A 24974-nucleotide genomic window follows, 5' to 3' on the forward strand; every position below is an offset into this window, starting at 1 on the left:
TATTAACATATAAGAAGTTTCTGAATGCTGTAAGATGGTTGGTCAGTGCAGAGCCTGTATTTTGTAATAATGGAGTTTTTAAAATAAAATGATCATGTGATAAACCTGCACAGTAACATAGCTATTAAACAAATAGTACAATACCCAATACATTTAGCTAATTTACGACATTGTTTATCTTGAGTGAACTAAAGTAATAAAATGCCAGGACCTAACCACCGGAAGTGGTACTCTTTTCACTGCAGCTAGCTTGATTCTCTGGTCCGGAAAAGCAGCGAGTTGCATTTAAACGCAACGCCTGAAAAGAGTGAAGGAGGAGGAAGGAGGATGATGGGAGCGAATATTACTCCCTTCAAGTGACCCACATCTTGCAGAAGACCCAGATATTATCTAGGCTAGATCTTGTTCTCGAGGATTTTTCTCCACCAAGATGTCTGCGTCGGCGATATTTATCCTTGACCTGAAGGGAAAGGTAAGTTTGTGGCGACTTGTTGAGGGCGGGAGGGAAGTTGACATCAGTATTATGAACGAAGCACCTGCTGTTCGCTTAAATCAAGTCCAGAAATGTCACTAAAACCGAAGGATCTCTTGTTTTAATTGGTGTCCTGTATGAACTGGACATAATGTGCAAATCCCTGGTCAGAAACGGGCTCACTTACTGTATGTGCGACCTGCATGTGAGCAGTCAGGAAGAGACACTCAACTTGCCAAACTCGTTTCGCTTACTTCTTCACACACAGACGGTTTGTTTTGTGCGACGCTGCAGCCTTCATTGTGTCTCATGTGTCCCTTTTTCCCCCCCAAGCTTACAGTTTTACTTGTTGCAGCCCCAAAATGTTATCCAATTACACTGGCTTACACAATGTGATGTTGTGATGTGAGAAGTCAAGACATCCATCAGAAGTGCATTTTGAGAGGCAAAATATTTAAATTTAAGACACTTGTAGGTTACAGTTAACCCAAGCAAAAGCTTTCATCCAGAGAGACACAGCCTCTCTAATGTGAAGATATGCTGCCTTTCCCCGTATCATTTAGGCCTGTTTTTAAATTATCAACTAATCTGAAAATTATTTTCACACTGTATTAGCTGTTCAGTTGATAAAATGTAAATGAAATGAAATGATTAAATGAAAATAGTAAAAATCACAATTTCCCAAAGTGATGCCTACAAATCGCTTGTTTTGTGCTGCCAACATTCCAAAGCCCAGAGATCATCAGTTAACGCTAAGAAAAACGGCAAGTATTTACATTTGAGAGGGTGCAACCAGTGGCTGGTTTTGCTTTTTCCTTAAAAATGATTAATTAGCCATCAACATTTTTTTTTAGATTGGTTTTCGACCAGCTTTAATAGCACAGTAAATTGGATCTTTTTGGGTTTTGGACTATTGGGCAGACAAAACAAGTGATTTGGAAGACGTAACTGTGGGATCTGTGAAATTCTTAAGGACACATTTTCCTAATTTTCTGACAGTTACTTTAAAGCTCAAATTCTTAATTAAGAACTAATTGGCAGTTAATCCAAAATGAAAGTAATCCTCAGCTGCAGCCCTAACAGTATCTGAAAATTTCTGTCCTTTTTTTAAAAAGACATTGTGTGTTATACATTTGAATTTGTAGGCGTGTATCCTGCAGCATGAGATGAACAAAGATTGCTCTGAATCTTCACCGTTTCTTACTTTATCGGGTTTTACACACCTCACAGGGTTAATTTATTTGAAGGCAAGAGAAGGAACTGCTGAAGAAGGCGTATGTGCTTGACAATATCCATCAGGGAAAAGGATCAGTCCCTCATAGCCTGGATGTCTGCTTGTGCAGATTAAAGGTTTTCTCTTTTCTCTCTTTCCCTATCTAACCATCTCTGCCCCGGGGCAAGTGGGTATCTCTTCACCTTCAGTCCTTTCCCTCCCCCTGTCCTGAGACAGACAAGGACCTCTGTGTTCTGCTTAAACAGCGAAAAGCACAAAAATCAGCGGTCATATTCAAAATCCACCAAACTGAGATGCAGAAGCGGGTGAGAATGTTCAAAATGACACCACGGGGTCAAAATAGTTCACAGACGCCAACTACAACGGACAGATGGTCACTTCAGTGTACACATTTGCAGAAACAGGTGAAAGCACAAAGCACCTACAGAAGCCTCCTCACACCTCTGCCCTTCATCCCTCCCCCTCTTAAGGTGTAGCTGGACGCTCACTTCTGGGACCAGCTATATGGACTGAAATGTCAGCAGATTTAGGTCAACATGGCGTCATTTCTTCCCCATGCTTTCCGTGCTAGTAGAATTTTTAATAAGAGTTCATGTTCAAGCAGATGTTTTTGGGCGGTCATGAGATGGAGCCAGTTTTTTAATCACCGCCGGTGGTTTCGAAGGCGATACACAGCTTTTATTTTTGTGTCGCTCCGGGCCTGTGCCGCCATTTTTTGAAGGAAAGCCTACAAGCCGTCACTGTCACAGCTCATTTGTCATTTGTCGCCTGTCGTTCATCAGCAGAGGTCCATGTAGGAGGCATGAAAGACAAATAACCACATAAAGGGAAGCTCTCGACAGAGGTGAAGAAGGAAGTGATTAAAACAAAACTGGAGTGAGTTAGTGACTTTGGTCCAGACATCCATACGTCAGCAACCGCTCAAATTTGGTACAGACATTTGTCATCCCCAGAGGATGAATCCTCACGTCTCTGCCGCTCCCTTGACTCGACAGTGTACTACCACGTTAAATCAAGACGCCGAACATGGCGGACATTGTACCACCTAAGCAAAAGCAGTAGTGTTAACATGCTGGTGTTAGCATTTAGCTTAATACACTGCAGTGCTTGAGCGCAGCCTCGCAGAGCTGCTGTCCGGAAAAAGAGCCTCTGTGAGCAGCCACAATGTGAAATGGCTGCAGTCGACAGACCAACTCTGTGGCGTCTTTTTTGCATTCTTGCATTCTCTTCAACGTGCCATTATTCCATCTACAAGAAGGCTACTGTGTACTCCCAACAGCCATCACTCTCTAAAACATCAGGATTATTCTGCGATATTTTTCTCAAAACGATTAAGGAATGTAAGGTTTAAGCTGTGATTGTTTTCCAACGTGTTGTGATTAGTTATAGAAGCTGATGATGGCTTTGAGAGAGCTTTTTTCTCTTCCCATTGTCCTTCCACTGATACTCTCCAGTGAGGGTTTTTTGGTTGCTGTTTGCCGTTAGAGATCAGCAGTGAGCGGTTCGTATTGATTTCACACATTGTAAACAGTCACTGATTGCTTTGTGTGTCCCAATAACAAATTTGCCCTGAATTCCTGGAATGAATATCCCTCTGTGAAGGACAACAGTGACTATAAGAGGAAAGATTTTGCTGAGTTATTTTGACATTAAGGTAAAACAAGAAAAATAGTTATTTGTCTAAACCTAACCAGTGGAATGGATTAAAAAGGGCTACTTAAGTCTTACATTATTTCTGTTTTATGCTGTTCTTCATTCTGCATTTTATAAATTATGTTCTGTTTTCCATTTATGTTCAGTTTTTCAGTTTTATTTGTTTCGTTCCCTTCTGTCTTCTTGTTTTTGCTGCTAAAGCATGCCTTATTTTTGATTTGATTTAAGTTTTTTTGTTACCTTTGTTTTATTAGCATATTTTTACATTCACACATTCACAGCAGACTTGAATGAGACCTGGATTATAAAGCAGGTGTGGCTCTGCTTTGGGGCATGAAATATGCTAACTGTTTGTGTGAGTTGTTCTGATTTATGTTTTCTGCCCCTGCTGAAAATATGATGCTGTTTGACGTTTTCCTAGAATGATTTTAATTAATCATGTAGATAGTGTTGTCTAATTGCTTATTTTGTCCAGCCAATATTCCCTTGGAGTTTTTTCCCTTGGTAAATACTTAAATAAGTTTCAATTAATTGTTTCAGTGCTAATTTTCAATCAAAAGAAACTACTGCTGAAAAGCACCATTCTAAACCCATCAGTATTGATCGTGTGTATACCCTTCTGCATCAGTGTCTGCTTCCAGAACTGCAAAGTGAATCCTCTGGATACGTTTCCCAGTTCTTAAGCATTGCAACAGAAATGTGTCTATGCCTCATTCTCTCTCTCCGGTGACCTCTGAAGACTTTGCTCTGTGGTTTCAGTCTCCTCTCACAGAAGCTGAGCAGTGGCCCGTTCATATCCTTTTTTTTTGTTTTTTTTCCTCAGATTACTTTACTTTCCTGGCATTTCCTTTTTTTTTATTTCTTATTTCCTCCTGCCTTTGTTGTATCTGCCCCGTGTGACCCCTGCACAACAGACTCCTCTATTAAAGACCAGGGAAGGGGGGCTGTGTGTGTGTGCGTGTGTGTGTGTGTGTGTGAGAGAGAGAGAGAGAGAGAGAGAGAGATCCCTCAAGCATTGAAGCTTTGATCCCTTTCTTCACTGTGTGTGTGTGTGTGTGTGTGTCCAAACTCAAGGAAGATTGCTGACTCAACGTGTTGTGAGTCTGTGTGTGTTTCTATTAAGATTACGGGGTATGGGTATATTAAGGTATATTAAAATTATACAGTTCAGTGATACACACATGTACATTCGAATCAGTTTCGGTCATTTTTGTCTGCTCTGCAGTTTCTTGACTTTGCCATCGTGTTTGCAGCGTACCCTGAGTTTTGGGGTCATTTTGTTGTACTTTGGACATGTGTTGTTCTTCTTCTTGTGCATATGACTTTCAGTACATCCACAAATGGGGTTTGTCTGCTGAATGTGATTCAGCTGTGTGGTGTTTTAGGACAGAATGCATACAGTCATAAGAGGCTGTTTTTAATACCGGACAAGTCTGCAATCACAGACACGTCCAGTATTTGACCTGCTATCTAGTTATATTTCTCTCTCAACTGCCTTTTATTAGAAAAGAGAAGATTTAGAAGGGAAGTCAAGATTTACATAAGGGAAAGTATACAGTCTGTGCTCGCTAAACAGCCATGCGAGCTGCATTTTACTTCTGAAAGTGTCTTTAAGCTTGACTGCTCAGCTGGGTATCTCAGCCAAAAGCTATAAATATTGAATGACAGGACAGTGCCTCTATAACAATGTCTCCTTCCTCTGTATTTTGTTCTTGACATGATGGATCCAGGTGCTAATCTGCCGGAACTACATGGGGAACATGGACATGAATGAAATCGACCACTTCATGCCCATCCTGATGAAGAGAGAAGAGGAGGCCGAGATGACACCCATGATCAGCCACGGCTCCTCACACTTCCTGTGGATCAAACACAGCAACCTTTACTGTATCCATTTGAGTTGGCAGGAAATGAAAACTTGGGTGGGGGGCTGGAGTGGTTAATCAGTGTTGTCCTCCACCATAAGTAATGACTGGCGTGCCCTTGAGCAAGGCTGCTCCTGTGTGTTTCACTGCATGTTGCATATGTGTTCAATCAGTGACGGGTTAAATGAAGAGGAAAATTTCAGTGTATGTGAAAATATACTGACAGTACAAGTTTGAAGTTTTTTTAAAGTTTAAATTGAGTTTGTGCTTGAGTAATGTGCTTAGTTGTGTCTGCCAAAAAGGAGCATTTAATGTAGTAAACTGAACTCAAGTCTAAAGATCTCCTCCAACTCATCAGTTTATCACAGGATAGTGTTTTTACAGCATGCTGTAGATTTACAGAATCCAATATATAGACCCAAATGGCCTCTTCCCTCAGCTGTCTGTCCACAGGAAGTTGTGTACTTCTGGCCTCTGCAGCAGGCGGCTTCCCAGCTCCTGGTTCATCGCATCGTGTTTCACAGCCAGCTAAAAAATTGAACACAGCTTCACTGCGATGTGTGATGCGCGTATGTGTGCGAGTTTGGGCAGTCAGACTTCCTTACACATTATTAATTCAGCATGAGATTGCAGTTGTGAGTGAGTGCTGTTCCCAGTGCACTGCATTAGACAGCTGAGCTGTTTTACCTCCCTGTGGCCATGTTCTCAATTCCTCGTGTGTGTGTAATGCATTCTGCTAACTTTGTATGTCATTGCTTTATCTCATAACCACCCACAGTACGTAAAAGATGTACACTGCATGTCTCCATCTTGTCCATTTTTGGCTTGTAACAATTTGCAGGTTTTACAACTCGGATACTGTGCCTGTCACTTGTAGAAGTGCAGTTGTTTCTTATCGGTCTTTTCTTCAGTGGTGGCGATGACTAAGAAGAATGCCAACGCTGCTCTGGTGTACTCTTTTCTTTATAAAATTGTCCAGGTGCGTCTGTTTCCAGATCTTTGACTTGTACTTGTTACTTGCATTCAGAATGTGTTGTTCATCTACCCAGCCTGGCCAAATTGTTGTTAAGTGACTGCATGCAGTTTAAACTCTTGATTCTTAAATGTCAGACACAACTTACCAGAATGCACTCATGAATTAATGGAAACCAATCAGAAATGAGTATTTTCAGTTGTCACGGGTGTCACTTTTTCTGATTTGATATCGCACGACCAGCCAGCCAGTCAAAATGAGGTGCAGCTACACCTCTTATTTCATTGGCCATTATGTTTATGTATGTAATATGTTTAATACAGTGCCTTTGAAATAAAATGGGCTTTAAAAGAAGCAAAAGCTGCTTTTTCTTCTTGAATTCAGCCAGTAGATGGCATGGATTTCCTTGTTGCCTACTGATGCACAATGCAAAAAAAACATGACAGTACTGCAAAATAACTAGCATTTCATATTCCTATTATAAAATCACATGTATTGAACTGTCTCTGCATGTTTACGTGTGCAGGTCTTTAAGGAGTACTTCAAGGAGCTTGAGGAGGAGAGCATCCGTGACAACTTTGTGACAGTGTACGAGCTGATGGACGAAGTGATGGACTTCGGTTTCCCTCAGACGACTGACAGCAAGATCCTACAAGAGTAAGAAAACTTACACAACCGGCAACAGTCCTCCAGGCTGTAAGGATCACCGTGTAAGACACGATTGCGTGTGTGGCTTGACAAACCTTAAAAGTGAACATGTTTTCCTAAAGGTTCCACCATTTGACAAAACTTGGATCGATCATGTGTGCCGACGTTGTGGCGTTTTAAGTATAACATTAATCAAACCGACAAGGTTCAAACTCTAAATGTCTTTTAATGTCACCACCTTAAGTCAAGAGGCACCTGTGTCATACATCAGGGAGCAAAAATCTAAAAGTTTTTCAGTGCAATAAAAGCTTTGTATTACATACTTTAAGTGAGCAGCAGAGGATCGATTAAGAGCTCATGATGATTCTGTTTGAAGTGCCGCTGTTTGTTGGCTTTCGTTCCACAAAATACAACTGGCGGCTAAAACCTCAATGACTGGCAGAACTTTAGTCAATGAGTGAAATTAGCTGAAGCTGCTACTATCCTTGTGCTCCACAAGTGTTTTGTGTTCATTGTGTACACAGGGCTGTTGCTTGTTCCCTCCTCTTGGCTCCCCTGAGAGGCTTTCTTGTTGCTCCACGTTGCCTTTACAGAACCATAGTAACATGGACTCAGGATCAGCTGTGCTTCTGATCAGTGTTGGACTTCATATTTGAGACGTTCCAATTTGCGCGATACCTTGTTTCTGTTAATATGTGATTGACGTTTAATTTGGCGTGCTGTTTGCGCGCCGAGACGTGTACAGTACGTGTGTGTGTTGTCTGAATAGGGCTGATAATTACCAGGCTCCCATTGGCACTCAAACACAATGACACCGTCAGCTGGACACACTCAAGACTCTCAGACAGAAAAGTCCCACTCTTCTCTTCTCAAAGGAGACGCACACACACACACACACACACACACACACACACACACACACACACACACACACACACACACTTTGTCTCTCCGTCTGCAGGCTACTTCACTTGTCTGACCTTTTCATGCCCTGACAACAACAAAACCCTTTTTTTCCGCTTGCATTATAACACTAACATCCTGGTAATGTATAAATGTGTGTATGTGTGTGTGTGTGTGTGGGTGGATGCAAGTGACACTGTAGAGGGATGCATATGCATGCGAATGTGTATGTCTTCGTATAAACCTGTGTGTGTGTGTGTGTGTGTGTGTTATGATTGCTATTGTTATGCTAATCTGTCAGTTTGCTGCCAACCCCCGCTTCCAGATCCTTTCATTAGCATTTCTGAGGAGAATCAGGGCAAAACAGAACAAACGGCAAAGCACCAAAACAACCCAACGTCGACCCTGAGCCCACTTGTCACCGCCTTTCATCTCTCAGGCACTTTCAGCTTCTGTTGTGTGTCAACATGCATTCAAGAACCTCTAGGTGGGAGGAACTGGGACAGAAAACTAGGGAGAAAATGTTTCCTCAATCCGTCAATCAATCTAAAACTTGTTTACGGAGCACTTTTCGGCGTTGACATTAGTAAATATACAGTTGAAGGCAAAAAAAATTGAATATTTCAGTGTGTTTTGTATTAATAGATAGATAGATATACTTGATTGATCCCAGGCTGGGAAATTACATTATTGATACAATGTATGTACCAATACGGTTTGATTGGCTTCGTGGGTCATGACACTTGGCCCATACTGTAATGTTAACTCAATTTAGAGAAACTCTAATTATTTTTAGATAATATTACATCAGTTGACTATGTGAAAACAATAAGACAATATGAAAAGAGACACAATTTTCACCTGCAGCTCCCCTCAGCTTTGCAGCATAGTGTGTTTCAGCTAATTGCCTACCCAGCTGCGTCAGGCCACTGTGTTTTGAAACAAAGCCTAAGAATCCACAGTTCACTACCTGCTCAGCACCAAACAGCAGACAGACACAGTGACCAGCTGGTGAGTGCAGTGCGGCGTTTAGCAGGTAAAGAATCGGATATTCCCCTTAGGAGTCCATAGAGATCTAAACAGAGTCATAAGAGAGTTAATATTTGAATTCCATTTTCCGATTGTCCAGAAACATGACCCCAAATGAATGATAATGTCCATGCACATGCATCATTCCTGCTGCTATTTAGTCACCAGAACAGAAATATAAACTTAAGTGAAGAAAACAACATTGTCACTGTGTCTGCTCTAATGCTGTTTTTGCAGATTTCCTTCTTATTTTGAGAAGGTTCAATTGGAACATTGGGTCAGTAAGTCACTGATTCTGGGAGGGACAAGCTCAGGCATGTGGGGGAAAACAAAAGGTGAGGGACAGCTGAATAAAAGGAGAGGAGAAAGAGGAAGAGAAGAAAGTACAAATAGAGATAACTGAGTTTACTTTTTCACTGTCAGTCTGCATCTGTTTATTTGTGTTAGGAGGATAAAATATTAGCACATTGATGGAACTGAGGTTGAGGAGCACTAAGCCACATGGCTGCAAGACATCTTTATCCCTTCCTTTTGTAAATATTAGCCAATTCTTCACAGTAGGTCCAAGAGCACCAATTCAGAATGTTGATAACAAAATGTGTTTGTTTTCTTTAAATGTCTGCTCATCTTACTGTACAAATCATCTTGCACTTTGTTGTAGACGCATCACTTTTAGTGAGTGCCAAATTAAAAAAGAAAATACGCCATAAATACATCTGATTTTTAGCTTGCATTGCACAATCCATGCAGCTAACATATAATCAGATCGCTACTTAAACTAAATAAAAATATAAATATAAATTGTTTTTTATATGTACACATATATATACATATAAAAGTTGTACATCATCAAAACAACAAAAGAATTAATACCCCAAAACTGGTATAGCTGTTTTGGACATTATATTCCATTATATTCCAGGGAACAGTGGATGGCATAAATTAGACAAACATCTCTGCAGTGGAAACGAGGCCAGTGAGAACAGTGACGGGGGGGCAGGTGCTGGGGTAAAAACAGGCTCGGTCACATGTTGTTTGTCTGAGTACACCTCCCTTCTATTCTCATGACAAGTCATTATGTCTCCCTGGACGCAGTCTGAGGATTGTTAAAACAAGCTGGCCTTTTGCACTAAGACACAATATCGTACCTACAATACCGTGCAGTGAGTGAGCGGATCCGTCGTTGGATCCACAAATATACAAAACAATTCATAATACGTTTAGTGTGTAAATAGAGTAAACTGCTCTGTTTGTGCCACAGTCAAGGCTCGACCCAATTAAGTGGAGAGTAGGGTGCTGACATTCATTATTTAATAATCTAAGTCTGCTTTTTAAAGCTGCTCCAAACAGTATTTTTATAATAACACAGGCTCAGATGAATACACTGGTTCTTATTTTGTTTTACAGTTTTTACTGTTTGGTTTGCTCTCATTGCTGTCTTTGGCATCATTTTGAGTTGCAGAAGGCAGCTGTTTTAGTAAAAAAAAGAAACGCTTGAAAAACCTTGCACACCACCAACGGCTGACAAAGATTCCCTCAGGGGTTAGTGGAAATCAGAATGTAGCTAAAATGAGAGTGAATATTGATTTAAAGTGGTCTGGTGACCAGAAACACAACTCCAAGTGAATGTCAGTGTGTTTACTGTGCATACCTGTAGGAAACTGCTAACACCTACTAACCCATATCAACTTTGTAAGATGGGGATTTTTTTTTTCAGTGACGTGTTTGCAGCTTGTTGCACTGCTCCCACAGGGCCAAAAAGCTAAATTAATCCAGATTTAAGTATATATTAAACTATCTAATATTTTGCATCACTTTCAGTCTGAATATGTTTGAGATGTGCATACCGGAGTGGAGGCTTCACTCCAGTTGTTCAGCTCAGCCAAACTTATCAGTTTGTGCAGTATATAATATAAGTTTCTGGCAGCAGTGCTTCAGTCCCTGACCTGGATGCACTACTTTAATTACTGCATCTTTACCATAAATGCTCACAGACGATTTTCCGCCATAAACAAAATGAAATGATGGGATTTCTTCCATTAAAGGGTCAGATTTGCTGGTTTCTCCTGGTGGCTCAAAACCCTTTAAGATACTTGATGCTTCTGTTTTATTTACCCAAGCAATACATAGTTTAGTATCATGTAAACAAATGCATCTAAGTCACATTATTATCAGTGACTGCAGTCCCAGTGGGTTTATGTAAATCTCAATTTTCCAATTACATCCATGAATAATCTTCGTACAAAATGAACACCAAGCTTCTTTAATTTATTCGCACTGGAGTACCTCATTTATTTGGTGATTAATGCAAAATATGAAAATATTCCTCCAGAGAGATTGGGTTCAAGTTGTAATACAAAAAAAACCCCAAACTTGCCGGTTCCGATTTAGATTTCTTCAAATTAAGAATCTCATTTTCCAGAATTGGAAATAGTCGTCTGTTGCTGAAGCATCTTAATGAGAACTATGACCTTTATTTTTTAATCTAAGCCGATGATCGTACTCCATGGGTTTTCAAGTGTTCAGCATAAATAGAACTGATTTGGTAACAGTTTGAGACGTGTCACAGCTTCTTTCTGCCTTTGTGTCTTTCAGGTACATCACCCAGGAGGGTCATAAATTAGAGGTTGGAGCTCCTCGACCTCCTGCCACCGTCACTAATGCGGTATCATGGCGCTCAGAGGGCATCAAGTACAGGAAGAATGAAGTTTTCATGGATGTCATTGAGTCAGTAAATCTACTGGTGAGGGCGGCCTTTGCTTTGTCAACATCATGTCTTATAAACAAATATTCTCAGAGTAAAACCTGACTGAGCAAAGCCACAGAAGGAGTTAGGGATATCCCAGACCTTTTAATCGTCTATTGTATTACCTGCGCCGTCTCTTATCATCCTCTCCATGATATTTGCTAAGGTTATATTTTACTCCATTGTCAGAATGATGTTTTTATGGGCACCAGTAGTGCAGTTGCCTTGTTGTTGGGAATCATACGCATCTTTCTTCAAATGCAGGATGTCGATAACAACTCATCTCATGTTACAAGCACTTCATTCACAATCAGATGTAATTGTGTGGTTCACTGAAGTAGATTTTTCACACGGCAGCATGTTTCTTTTGTTACCACAGTGCACCATACTGTAGATAACTGCTGCAACGTGGTTTATTTGCTTTAGTCTGATGTGAGTGGCGCTGATACTGGTGACTGAAAGTTAGAAAAACAATAGCAATATTTCTGCTGGTGCTTTTTACATAAGCATGTATGATATTTTTGAGTGTCTTTGCCCTTTAATATCTTGCTGCTTCTCAACTTGCCTAATGTGTCGGTCTGGCTTTTTATTTCATTAGAAATAATAGAAATAGTAAAAGTTACTGTGGAGTTTCGTCTCATTAGAACTCTTTCATTTTGTTTTTGATTGTATTTATTGATTTTAAAAACAACTTTCCACAGTATTCTTATTTAAAATGACTTCTTTTTCAGTTCTGACTCAAACAGACGGCCAGAGTATTTCCTTGAGGCTTAAGAGCGCGTGTCAGTGCTAAAATCGTCTTTCAGAACTCTGGCATGTTTTGGCTCCTACGAACAGCTTTCCTCTTTCCTTGAATTCAACTGCGAAGGAAACAGACTCTAATATCAACAATCTTCTATTCTTTTTCAATAGACTATTTTGTGGTATTTTGCTTCTTCATTGTGAGCAGCGAGGAGTTGCTTTCAGTTTGAAAGGTTAGTTAGTACCTTAAGCACATGAATTAGATTGGGACACATTCGGTTTCTGCGGGTCAGAATGAATACTCAGCAAGCATTGTGACTGTACAACATTTTCAGCTTTTGATATGACCAAGTTGTGAGTCAATGTAATAACACTGACTCACAACTGACTGCTCTCCTTACAGTGTCAGCTATACTGCAAACAAAGTTACACTGACTGATCAGTGTCATAATGTGATGTTACTGGGCTACAGGAGAAACCCATTAAGAGGATAATGTAGTATTTTTAAGTGAGGAACACAGACACAGACAGGGGCTCCGTTTTCCGAACACAACAGATCTGCACACATGAACATGACGTGTCTGTTAAGCTAAAGGGAAGAGAGATGACTTTCCTCTGAAATTTCATCTCAAGGACAACAATTTGCAGGTTTTTATGAGTCAAACTGAAACACTGCTTGTGCGCTGTCGCTGCCACTTCCTTTTCCGTGACCAGGGACTGTGTTTAATGTTTTCAGAAGTTCTTCATCCTCTTTCACAGCCATGCCCTGCTTACATTTCTCATGCTGCATGCTCAGAGCTTTTCAGTCTTGTCCCCCTGCGTGTTTCTTTCTGCTGGAAGGCTTTTTGTCCTCCTCCGTTTTTGAGCAGAAGTCTATTTACTGATCTGTGCCATTCGGTCTCCATACTCCTCACGTAATTCCTTGCCTTTCTGTCTGTAGGTGAGCGCCAACGGCAGCGTCCTGCGCAGTGAAATAGTGGGCACCATCAAGCTCAAAGTGGTCCTGTCGGGGATGCCTGAACTCAGATTGGGCCTCAATGACAAAGTGCTGTTTGAAATCACAGGCAGTAAGTCATCACACAACATTTTTTTTTATATAATCCAATTTTAATTTCCATTTTGACTGTTCTGCAGTCTTTCCATGTTACCCTGGGATAACCGCCAACATGTACCCCTCATTAGGGATCACTGACTCAGTAATGCAAAGAAAACAGCTGTTTACTTTGACAGTCTAATTCTGCTTCTTTAAAAAAATGCAATATTTGGTAGCTAAAGTGTAGTGTTATCCTCATACGGCATCAGTCAGGGTTCACAAGTTCATCGCATTATCTGTCTTCCCTTTAAGCTGGTGCACTTTATTTCACACACTGAGCTGACAGCTACAGACTTGTGCAAGATTTTCTTTATCTCAAGCCGTGAAGATTTGACATTTTTGATAGAGAACAAGCTATGTTTTATTGTATACTGAATGAAAATAATTCAGCATAAATACATGTTTGCATCAGAAATATGAAATATTTAACTGTGTTTCTGGTTGATGGTTTAGCACTATTTGCTTTTCGCCCCGTGAACCCACCCTCACACCCCTCCTCCCTGAACCCCTCACTTCTACATCCCACGCTCAGCTTTCATCCTTCCTTGTCATCCTTTTCCTCTCCTCCTTCTTTCCCAATTTTCCCATGAATGTCTCCCACTGCTTCGTTTTTCCTAGTCTGTTCCTGCACACTCTCATCCTTCTCCTGCTCCTCTCCCTCTTTTCCTTCGTCTCCCATCCCTACATTTCTCTCCCCCCTGCCGCTCTTACTGAAGGGGAAAGACTCCCTGTCTAGCCTCTTTGCCTCTGAATTAATCCTCACCCCGGGCTGCAACCCTGCAGATGAAAGGTGAGGGTCTGTGGACAATCCCCTGCTGGGTGTTGCAGTCTGGGAAATAACATATCCTCAGAAAAAAAATGATTAGAAATAATGATCAAACAAACACACTGACAGACACAGCAACGCACACCCACTGAATGTTTCTACAAATATTGAAATGAGGTTTGCACTTTCCTGCTCAGCACTTTATTACATACATAATATCTTGCAGTCATTTGTTTTTTTTTAATCATAACTGCCAGATCTGCACATTTCATCACAGCTGGATGCTGTCAAAATATGAAGGAGTATAAATAATTTAACACTGCCCTCTGCTGGCAGAAATCCAGAATGGTCAGAGTGGGGAACTGAGAGAAATAGCACACAGGACAAGTGGCATTTTATCTAAAATATCTAATTATTTGTAACACCTACTCACATGTCCTTAAGATGAATCATATTACTTATCATCAGAGTTGTTGTCTATTTGTTTGAATCTCATGAATGTAAGTGTTTGTCTTTGGGGCTATTTGTTTTTTCCTTATAATGATTTTCCAAAGGTTCTCAGCCCGCATGAGGACATTTGAAGGCTACTAACAATAATTATCATTAATCAGTCTGCTGATTATTTTTAAATGAATTGTCTGAGCCAAAAAAACACCCGAGGTGACATGTCCAAATAAATGCATTCAAAAATGCAGATCTTTTCAGTTGTGTCTTGTCTTCACATTTGAGAAGGTGGTGGAACCAAAAAGTATTAATCATTTTTTAGTTACATAAACTGAATACTGATCCATCAACCTTTAAATGCCAAGAAGAAAATGTTAAATTGCCTCTTTGGCCACCCACCATGTGATATCACAACACTGAACGGTTCCCTGTGTTCTCTCTGTGTTTTAACCGTCGGACAACAGACGGAAAGCAGATTAGGTTCCTCTTGTCTGCTGCTGTGTATTAAAAGCACAGAAACAGGTGAGAGCAGCTGTAAAGGTGAATCACAGGGGACACTGCTGCATCTTCAGTCCTCATCTGACAAGTACACACACACACACACACACACACACCCCTTCACTTCTTCCGGTCCCTGAGGTCCTGGCAATGACAGAGAGTGTCCCATATGACCTTTCTTTCTTGTCTACTTTACATCTTTGTATGTGTGTGTGTGTGTGCACGCACATGTGTGTGTTACTGACATAAACAGAAAAAGAAGATGGAAGATGTTTCAAAGGGATTCCCTGCTTTGCTTGTCCAGACGCGTTGTGCTCTTAGACCTCATCTCAGACTCAGCCAGTCACCACTCTCACATGAGGAAATGTCGCAACATACACACACAAAAGCAAAATCAATAGAGAAACGAGCAAGCAGGAAGAAAACGCACGTACACACACTCGAGAGAGAGAACAATGGACAAGGAAGCTGCATACACACACACACACACACATCTTCTCTCTGACAGGCCTTCGCACTGGACCAGGGTTGCATCCAGAGCAGGTGAGGCAGGTTTTAGCTGACTGTTGAACGGGGGATTTAGTTGAAGGCCCACAGGCCCATAGTCATTACAGCAGTTTTCCACCACTCAGCACCCTCCATTAACCAGAGAGGAGGAGAACGTCGGCTGTTCTCCAGCAGACTACTGATATCACCATTAAGGAGGTCTCGCTTTTGCACGTGAGAGGAATTGTCTGGAATTTTGTTCATAAAGAAAATGATTAAGCCGACACAAGCAGTTGATTTTTGTCTACAGCAGCCTCTGTAATACTCTGTGACAGTCCGGTCCAGTTTCAGAAGTTGCAATTAAGTAGCAAAGCATCAACTGTATTCAGGTAAGGCTCAGGACTACGAACAACAAATCTGCATTTATTTGTCAAGCAAAAATCCCAAATGTTCACTTGTTTCTTCTTCTCAAATGGGAAGAAAATCTCAAATGATTTTTTCAATAAATATAAATAAGATATTGCAAATTTAATACCTCAAATCACACAATTTGAAGATGTTACTTTTTTGGACAGTTTTCAGAGGCACTTTGTGTCTGGCCTGTTCACTTCAGCTGACATAAACGGTTGTGTACTTTAGCAGTCATGTCACTAAAGATATAGTGGGAAAAACAGTGTGACATTTCCCCCCGGCATAAAGATTATCAACAACTCTGGCAACAGACCGAATGTTGTTTTCTTTTGTCAGAGTAAGGATAAAACACCTCTTAGTTTAAGTAACAGATGTGCGTTTTTGTCAGAAGTGTTTTTTTCCTGGCTGATAGTACGATATTTATGTACTATTGCTGTGCGTGTGCAGTTGTGGATGTGTTTGTTGGGCAGCTGAATGGGCTTCGGGGGAGAGGGGGGAGAAATAATGGCAGCGGGTTCTGAAGGCGGGCAGCGTGTGTGAATGTGTTTGTGTGTGGCAGCTGAATAACTGTTCAGTGGGGGACAAGAAGATGGCAGATGGATTTGGTAGCACACTGCGCCTTCAGTGTGTGTGTGTGTGTGTGTGTGTGTGTGTGAGCGAGAGAGAGAGAGAGAGAGACTGAGTGAATGTTTGTCAGTCATTATTACCTTGACCTTGATTTCCCCAAGGCTGCACAGAAGGCTCTCAATCTTTTTTTTGTGTGTGTATTTCTGCTTGTGTGTGTGTGTGTGTGTCAGGAGAGAAGAGTAAGACGGTGGAGCTGGAGGATGTGAAGTTCCATCAGTGTGTCCGTCTGTCACGCTTCGAAAACGACCGCACCATCTCTTTTATCCCCCCGGATGGCGAGAGCGAGCTCATGTCCTACCGCCTCAACACTACAGTGAGTGGGACGCAGCGACAAATGTTTCTCTTCAACACACACACACACTCACACTCAAACCACCTACAGAGCAGCAACACCAAGAACACACTTCGTCTTTGTAAGGTGCACACAAAAACCATCACAGCCTCGAATGTTCCATCTTGTTTCTCTGTGTACTCCCTGTGTACTTCTGATTTATTGTGTGTTTTTGTGTGCCGTACTGTTATTATGTATAATTAACTTCCATAGAACTGTACTACTGAAGAGCTATCATAGTCTCTACTGTCATTACTGAGAGTTACATTTATTGTTTAAGTGCAAAATGTTTTGCCTCAGAAAGTCTCACATCATTAGAGCTCTTTAGTTGTCGTGTAATTGAGGTTACTTTTACTGTGCTGATACATAAATGCACTGTACATAAACATAGTAATGAGAACATGTAAGTAGCTGTATAGGTGAAGTATTAACTTTAATTAATCCATCCATCCATCCATCCATTTTCTGTACCACTTATCCATCAGGGTTGCGGGGGCACTGGAGCCTGTCCCAGCTGAGTGTGGGCGAGAGCCGGGGTTCACCCTGGACCGGTCACCAGTCAAAGACAGACAATCCCAGACGCTCACGCACTCCCGCCTAGGGGCAATGTAGAGTAGCCAATTAACCTAAAGTGCGTGTTTTTGGGACTGTGGGAGGAAGCTGGAGTACTCAGAGAAAACCCACGCAGGCACAGGGAAAACATGCAAACTCTGTAGACCCAGACTCAAACCCGGAACCTCCTTGCTGTGAGGCAACAATTAACAGTTAATAGTATTACTAAATACATTGTTTTAGCTGTGATAACATCAGCAGTAATGAGAGGTTATCAGTAGCATTTGCAGTAGTATTGCTCATAGGGTCAGAGAAAAACACTCACTCATCACCCACTGTATAACATTATAACACAGTGCACACAGTCAAGTATTTACACAGAAATTCCTATAAAACTGTGTCCACAGGGTGTCAATACCACATCAGATATAATTAGTCTAACGAGAGTATAAAGCGGGCAGCCAAACTGTGAACTGAGAAAGTTTCTGTTTGCTTGTAGTTAAGTGAAAAACTAAAGTCAGCTTTATAAAAACCTCTAAGAAATAAACAGTATTACTGTAAATATATGTTAATGACAGTTTCAAGATAAACAGCGGTTCAGTTATCCCACTGAAGGCACATGTTGCCACTCATCCTCACATGCTCGTATATATGCTGCCCAGTGACCTTAAGGCCGCTCGAGTGCGGCCGCTGGGCCTGAAATCTGTTGTAACTCGTGAGCCTCCCTCAGCTGTTATTGTCTCCCTTGTACAAACACAATCTTTCTCTCTGTCCTTTCCACCGTGTCACTCCGGTGATGTGTGTCGTAGTGATGCGGTCCAGTTCTTCGCTCGCCCCTCTGACCTTCTCCACTCCCTCTCGCTGTCTGACAGGTGAAGCCTCTCATATGGATAGAAAGCGTGATTGAGAAGTTCTCTCACAGCCGTGTGGAGATCAAGGTGAAGGTAAGTGACACGCAAACATAAACAAACACACACACACGCAGTGCTGTGTCCTTATCCACTCATCTAGTCCCTTCACTGAAACGCGTTTAGTATTTATGGCACATACTTCTCAGGTGGATTACCGCTTACCATCTGTTTGAGGCATTGACAGCCGGGCGGACCCAAAATAACAAGCTGCTGTGTGCATAATTATAAAGCCCTCCTTGATTTGAAGTCAGATGTGCGCGATGATTTTATTGTAAACATCTTGGATGACATCTGATCTCTGTCCTTTGTCACATTGCACAGGCTCGGAGTCAGTTTAAGAGCCGGTCCACTGCCAACAACGTGTCCATTCTGGTGCCAGTGCCCAGTGATGCTGACTCACCCAAGTTCAAGACGAGCACAGGCAGCACCAAGTGGGTGCCTGAGAAGAACGTGGTGCAATGGAACATCAAGTCTTTCCCTGTTAGTGTCAACAAAATTTCACAATTTACAAGCTAAAATACATTCAGCGCATGTTGATCGGGTTTTAAAAGTTGGGTGTGCAAACATTCTCCAAATCTGCATGTTCTCACAGGAAACGACTTAACCACTGAACTTGTTTCCTAGAGGCTCATGGAAACAAAAATGAAGAGACTGATAATTATAAACATTGGGAAAAATAAGGTTTTATATTTTTTAAGTTCGTTGGATATTCAGCTTCAGGTCCAGTATGAGCAGACATTTGTCTTCCAGTGTTTTCAGGTTTTCAAAGGAGAAAGTTTCTGTATTTGTCTGCACTCTTGTCACTGCTTTGAAGTGCGCAGGGCTCATGCTGGAAAAAGGTGATGTCACATTTTACAAAAACAAATGTTATGACAACTGGTTTGTTGTTTTTGTTGACAGGCTGCTGTCAGTCAAAACTGTTAATAAATCACACCCACATAGTCCAGAAAAATAGATCAGCTGAGTTTCTGAGTGTTAAACCTTAGATTTAAAAAATACTTAAAAGACTGCAACTTGTTTATAAGTTAGTGATAAATCTTAAATATTATAAAGAAATGGTGGTGGTTTGAAAGCAAAGTTAGAGAGGCTTTAAAGTCAAAATGGTAACTGATTTACAGCAAGTAAAGCCAAAGTACAATCTAACAAACTGTGCTCAGATGATGAGAATGATTAACGTTGTTTTTGTGTTTGCAGCCTTGACGTGACTGCCAGATGCTAAATCCCATAAACTGATATCTGATTCACGTTGATATGACCTGGGAGCTGTCTCACGTTGCCTCAGATATAAAGTTTGCTTTCAGGAAAAACACCCTTGCATTAACTGGAGTCTGACACCAGGGAGCAGGACTCAAACAGATGAATTTGTTTTATCTGAAAGGCTTTGTGATCAATATGAGCAGGTGCAGTAACAGCTTTGTGGCCTTTTCTCTTGCTAGGGTGGTAAGGAGTACTTGATGCGGGCGCACTTTGGGCTACCCAGTGTGGAGAGCGAAGAGCTGGATGCAAAGAGACCAATTACAGTTAACTTTGAGATCCCCTATTTCACTGTGTCTGGGATTCAGGTTGGGCCCTTTGTCAACGCTCATTACACAGTCTCTATTTGGTCCTACTTCCCTGCTTTTTGTGTGTGTGTGTGTGTGTGTGTTTGAGTGAAATAAATTTCTTTCACCTGTCCGTGTTTCCCAGGTGCGTTACCTCAAGATCATCGAGAAGAGCGGTTACCAGGCGTTACCATGGGTGCGCTACATCACACAGAGTGGAGGTGAGAACAAACATGCTGAAATATACTCACACACCCGTGCACACACACACACACACACACACACAATACTAACTCTGATCCCTCACTTGGACTTCAGTGAGATGATTTTTTTTTTATTAAAGATAACATGAGGTCAGGGACTGTGGTGTTAAAATACCTGACCTGGCAGCCTTTTGTGACTATTTTGCATCCATGGTTTGAAATCCCTTGAAAATTAAAAAAGTAGGTAGTAAAAAGAAGTAAATTAAAGATATCATTCAGTATTATTTTGGAGAGTTTAAAACTCAAAAACTCATCTGGTCTGCCTCATCAGGACTATGTGAATGTGGTTGACCCTAATGGCTTGACAGAGAAGAATAAATTTAAAAACTACATTAAAATATGATTATTAAGATGAATGTTATTAAGGAATATCCTTTTATCTTTTTATTTCTATTTCAAAGTTTAGCTGTTGCTTTTTTCTGTCCAACCTCCAAACCCATTATCAAATCAGAGGTTACCATAAGGCTAAAGATGATGTTTCCCCTGCAATAGCAGTGTCAGGACCAGTCTCTTTGCAGCATTATTCAGTGTGTGCCCTAGGAGTGAACCCAGCTGTAAAGTATCCATCATATCCATTACCTGGCCCTATCACCATGAGTCACGGCCTCAGGGGCTTAGACTGACACCACACAGGACACTAAGGATAGGAACTTTACGAGCCTGCCTCTTGTGGCGTAAAATTCTTTGTCTCTCACTTGTCCAAAACTGAACTGGGCTACTGCTAAGTCGAGTGAATTCAGTCAAACCTGTTTTGCAAAGCTGGCACGTGGGAGGTAGATTCAAATGCTGCCCTGGGAATGAACCATTCTGCATCACATCTGTCATACTCAAAGGTGAGCGAGGGAGTTAAATCTCAAGAGATGCTTCAGTTTTTGTGAGCTTTGAACTTCTATCAACCCGCTAACTCTAGATTCTGCCTGGAAAAAAAGGTAAATAGGTACATCTCTACACAACATGTACATATGCTTGATTTTTGGTGGGATCACACATCATTACATATTGCCACATTAAAGCTACAGTATATTGATGAGACCGCAGTAAAATCCTCCTTACTAGCTCACTAGCTTCAATGGGGGCAAGTGGAAATGATATGGAGATGGAAGCCCAGTACGGCCCCTGGATCTCAGCCAGAAATCCTTAAGTGTCATACCCGCCGCACGCCCTAGGAATGAACCTGATTCTGTGACATCTATCATATCCATTACCTGGATATGTCAGGTATGAGCCAGGTGCTGCAGAGGCTGAATGATGCCACAAAGTGCCAGGAAGCTCCCAGGGTGGCACTCGCTGAATGCCAAGGTTACAGTCGCCTTGTTGTAGCATCAGCAAGGAAGCAAAGGACAGAATGAAAGGAGTGCTGAAGTTTATGGGGACTGGAGAGAAAGCCGATCACCTTTCTCTTACTGTTACCATCAGCAGCCTGTGGAGGGAGAGAAGACGGCGGGCGGTGATCACATTTCACACAGCGCTACATGCAGACACACTCACACTGATTAAACAATACCCCGATACTGTAGAATGACTGTGCTCACTTATTAATGAGTGATGAACAGGCATTTAGCAACCGTACTGTACAGCACTAACGACTGCACGAATGTCAGACTGCAGTGGTCAGAATATGATCATGTAGCATCGCACTGCAGCCGGAGCTTTGAGGTTGTGTCCTGAAATGAAAGACTTGCAAAGTGTTCTAGCATCACTGTGTTTAAATCGTTATCTAAAGAACATGAGATCTCGGACAGATGATTAATGCATTTTCATACTGTAATTATTCAGAACAGTACATGGCTAGAAGTATACCAGAAGAACACCAAACATTACACACTTATTCTAAAGCCACTACACTGATATGCTGCTACAGTGGCCCTCATCATTTCTGTGGAGGATTTCTGCAGATTTTTGGAACCTATCAGCAAGGATTTGATCCCATCAAAGCACAAGAGCATTAGTCAGTATGGTCTCTGATGTCATGAGATAAGTTGTTCAGTACATGTGCAAATTAATACTTGTAAAATACATTTTCAAAGTGATACTGAATCACAGTTACCACTGACTGAATTGGTTGCTTGTAGCAGTGAAGCTACCCTCACTGGTGACTGGGAACGCTGCCGTCAGCTCAGCTGGGATTCATTGTGCTTTACTCCTCTGTTAAAAGCCAGTTAAGGAAGGGGGGGTCAGCGATTTTGGACAAAGAGCGTTGATGTTTGAACTCAACAGCCAAATGGATACACATTATCCTTCATTTACTTTTTTTTTCTCTCAGTATGCACACAGGATGGCCAGCTAGCACAAATAGTATTAAGTCCCGACTCTGCGGGTTAACCTTTGCTCCACTGGTTTCTGTAGCTCACTCCAGTCTCTCACTGAGCATTTCTTTCACTGGTCTGCAAAAAGACAAGTGTTCCTGGAGTTTACTGTTCATATTTTATGTGAAATTGGCCTCCATTACAGCATAATATTGATTAAATGTATGGTAAACTACACAACACAGTGCTGAGTAAGGCTATGGTCTGCTGGGTTTTGAGTCACTTGTGTTATTAGGAATGTCAGTGTGATTTTGAATTTAGTTTTCTTTCCACTGGACCAGAACCCCGAACAGAAAGTTTCCAAAATCGCAAAGTATATCACTAAAATACTGCTAAAATGTTATTGTATAGTGTATCACTAACATTTCAGTGGAACTAAAGGTGCCAAACCATGACAATGCAGTTTAAAAAATATGCATGGCCATCTGCAAATTTTTACCTCCACCATTGTATATACAGATGTATGTATATGTATACTATGTATACGGACTTTTGGCATTTCACTATATCGTTTTTGTTCTCTTTTCTTGTGTTTGTCTGCTGCACTAGATGCCAAAACAAATTCCTCGTAGGTGGATCCTTCCTGGCAATAAAAGTTTTTCTGATTCTGATTCAAATAGCTCCAGACCAAAAGTACACAAAAATAGGTGTACAGGGGTGACCACATACTTTTGGCTATGTAGTGTTATCTTTTTATTGGACAGTCCTGGGCATACATATACAACATAATAACTCTTCAAAGTCTCAAACTGCAAATTAAATAAATATCTCATACAGGAATATGGTAAACATTGGTAATATGATTTAGTAGAATGTCACTACAGCGAGTATCTTGTTTAGGGATTTAAGAGGGCAGATATTGGCAATGATGTGACGTGCTGAGGTGAGGAGGGGAAGAAAGCTGTGTTGATGCTCTGCTGTTATATTTCTTGGCAGATTACCAGCTCCGGACAAACTAAAGGGCACAGATGCTGCTAGATGAATGGATATTTTCTCTCTCTGTCTGTCTTCTCCTTTCCTCTCCTCTCCCCTCCTCTCTGTTTCTCCGATCTCCCTGTCTGCAATGGACGGCAGAGGACAAGTGAAGGAGGACACATGAAATTTTTTCCTACTCTACATGAAAACAAGACATCATCTCTTCCTCCAAGACATTCCCAACTCTGATGGGAAAGGCTGTTGCATCACCTTTGACTTGACTTGATTTTTTTTTTTTTTTTCAAGAGTTCCTCAGGACTCCGGTAAACATTTTAATATGTGTAAAATGAACTGATGATTTGTGACGCCTTTTGGTTCTGGCAAGCTCTCATTTCCCTCTTTTTTAATGTGAAGTCCTTCTGGGTTAATTTGGAGTAGATTTTTTTTATTTGTAACCATGTTTTCCTCAGAAAAATTTGAATTGATAGTGCCAATACATAGTAAGTGTGATGAGTCATTTTTATTTCTCAGAGGGCCATAACATTGCATTACTTTGCTGATTTTTCAAAATCAAAAGTTTGACATTGTCAGCTTCTTTAACTGCACAGGTTTTTATACCTCATATGTTTTGTTCCCAGTACCCACTTTATTATTCATACGCAGTACATTTTAGCTCAGCTATTTATCTTGTCCCCTCTGAAAGGCATATGTTTTGCCAGAACCTCTATATTATATGTTCATTGCCTTAAAAACTTGCCTCTGTATCTTCACCTATTGCACTGTGAATATAATCCCCAGTGCACCGAAACTAACACCAGCGACCAGATCAATGATTAATAAGGCACAATATTGTCAGAGGTGTTGGCGGTGCAACATAATACCACCGACGCACTCCCATGTGGCCTGTAACCTTGTCCTTGTGCACGAAATCAGCTTGCAGCTCTGAAGGAATGAGCATGATGCTGAATTTTTTGTCATATTTTTATCTGTTGTACTAGTTAAGTCTCCTGTGGAAAATGTTTGAAGGAAGAAAGAAGGTTGGGAGGGGTAAAATAACCTGAAGGAATTTCTTTGGAGAGTCAGAGAATATTGACAATATGTTGAGGTAATTGTTTCTCCATGACTCTATTTTTTTCATATGTGGACCTCTGCGTGCCCACATATGTCTTCAAAGCAGTCTGTGTGGGTAACTCACTCCCTCTGTTGTGCATGCACTGCAGCACATCAGTTCAGCTGCACTGAAGTCCTGTGTCGATTCATTGCATCTTCACTGTTAAGAACAACATCTTCTATCACAATCATTATGTTGTCTTGTGTTGAGACATTTTTCAGATACCAATGAGGATTTTTAGTGTGTGCGTGTTATTATGTGTTGTCATTAATTTATCACCTACCATTTGTCAATAGGGAGCAAAGGGATATATTTGGAAATAAACATTCTTTTGTACCTTGATTTGGAATACCATTGCCTTTTTGTTTTATAAGAGGATTTTCTCTGTATGTAGTCCCTAACTAGACTGTTTCAACAAATAATGAATAATACCATGAATTGCAGGTCTGAAATGT

At 41.1% G+C, this 24974-nt stretch overlaps 1 protein-coding gene across 1 annotated transcript; it reads left to right on the plus strand.

Moving 5' to 3' along the window:
• Positions 1-254: 254 nt before the first annotated feature.
• Positions 255-24861, plus strand: ap1m3 (adaptor related protein complex 1 subunit mu 3). Its single transcript, XM_046391929.1, has 12 exons — positions 255-472; positions 5090-5246; positions 6136-6203; positions 6724-6854; positions 11373-11520; positions 13205-13331; positions 16760-16902; positions 18345-18416; positions 18705-18863; positions 19820-19945; positions 20070-20145; positions 23430-24861. Exons 1-12 carry the CDS (start codon positions 431-433, stop codon positions 23450-23452), a joined length of 1272 nt encoding a protein of 423 aa, XP_046247885.1. The 5' UTR covers positions 255-430; the 3' UTR covers positions 23453-24861.
• The last annotated feature ends 113 nt before the right edge of the window (positions 24862-24974 follow it).

This window comes from Scatophagus argus, chromosome 6 (genome assembly GCF_020382885.2).
Source record: "Scatophagus argus isolate fScaArg1 chromosome 6, fScaArg1.pri, whole genome shotgun sequence".
Classification (NCBI taxonomy): Eukaryota; Metazoa; Chordata; class Actinopteri; family Scatophagidae; genus Scatophagus; species Scatophagus argus.

Bases quoted from the DNA above. Each gene is read 5' to 3' on its own strand.
- ap1m3 (XM_046391929.1), top strand. From the start codon at position 431: ATGTCTGCGTCGGCGATATTTATCCTTGACCTGAAGGGAAAG. The intron at 18,864-19,819 runs GTTAGTGTCAAC...TTCTCTTGCTAG, and splicing joins GGAACATCAAGTCTTTCCCT to GGTGGTAAGGAGTACTTGAT. The intron at 20,146-23,429 runs GTGAGAACAAAC...ATTTCTTGGCAG, and splicing joins CTACATCACACAGAGTGGAG to ATTACCAGCTCCGGACAAAC.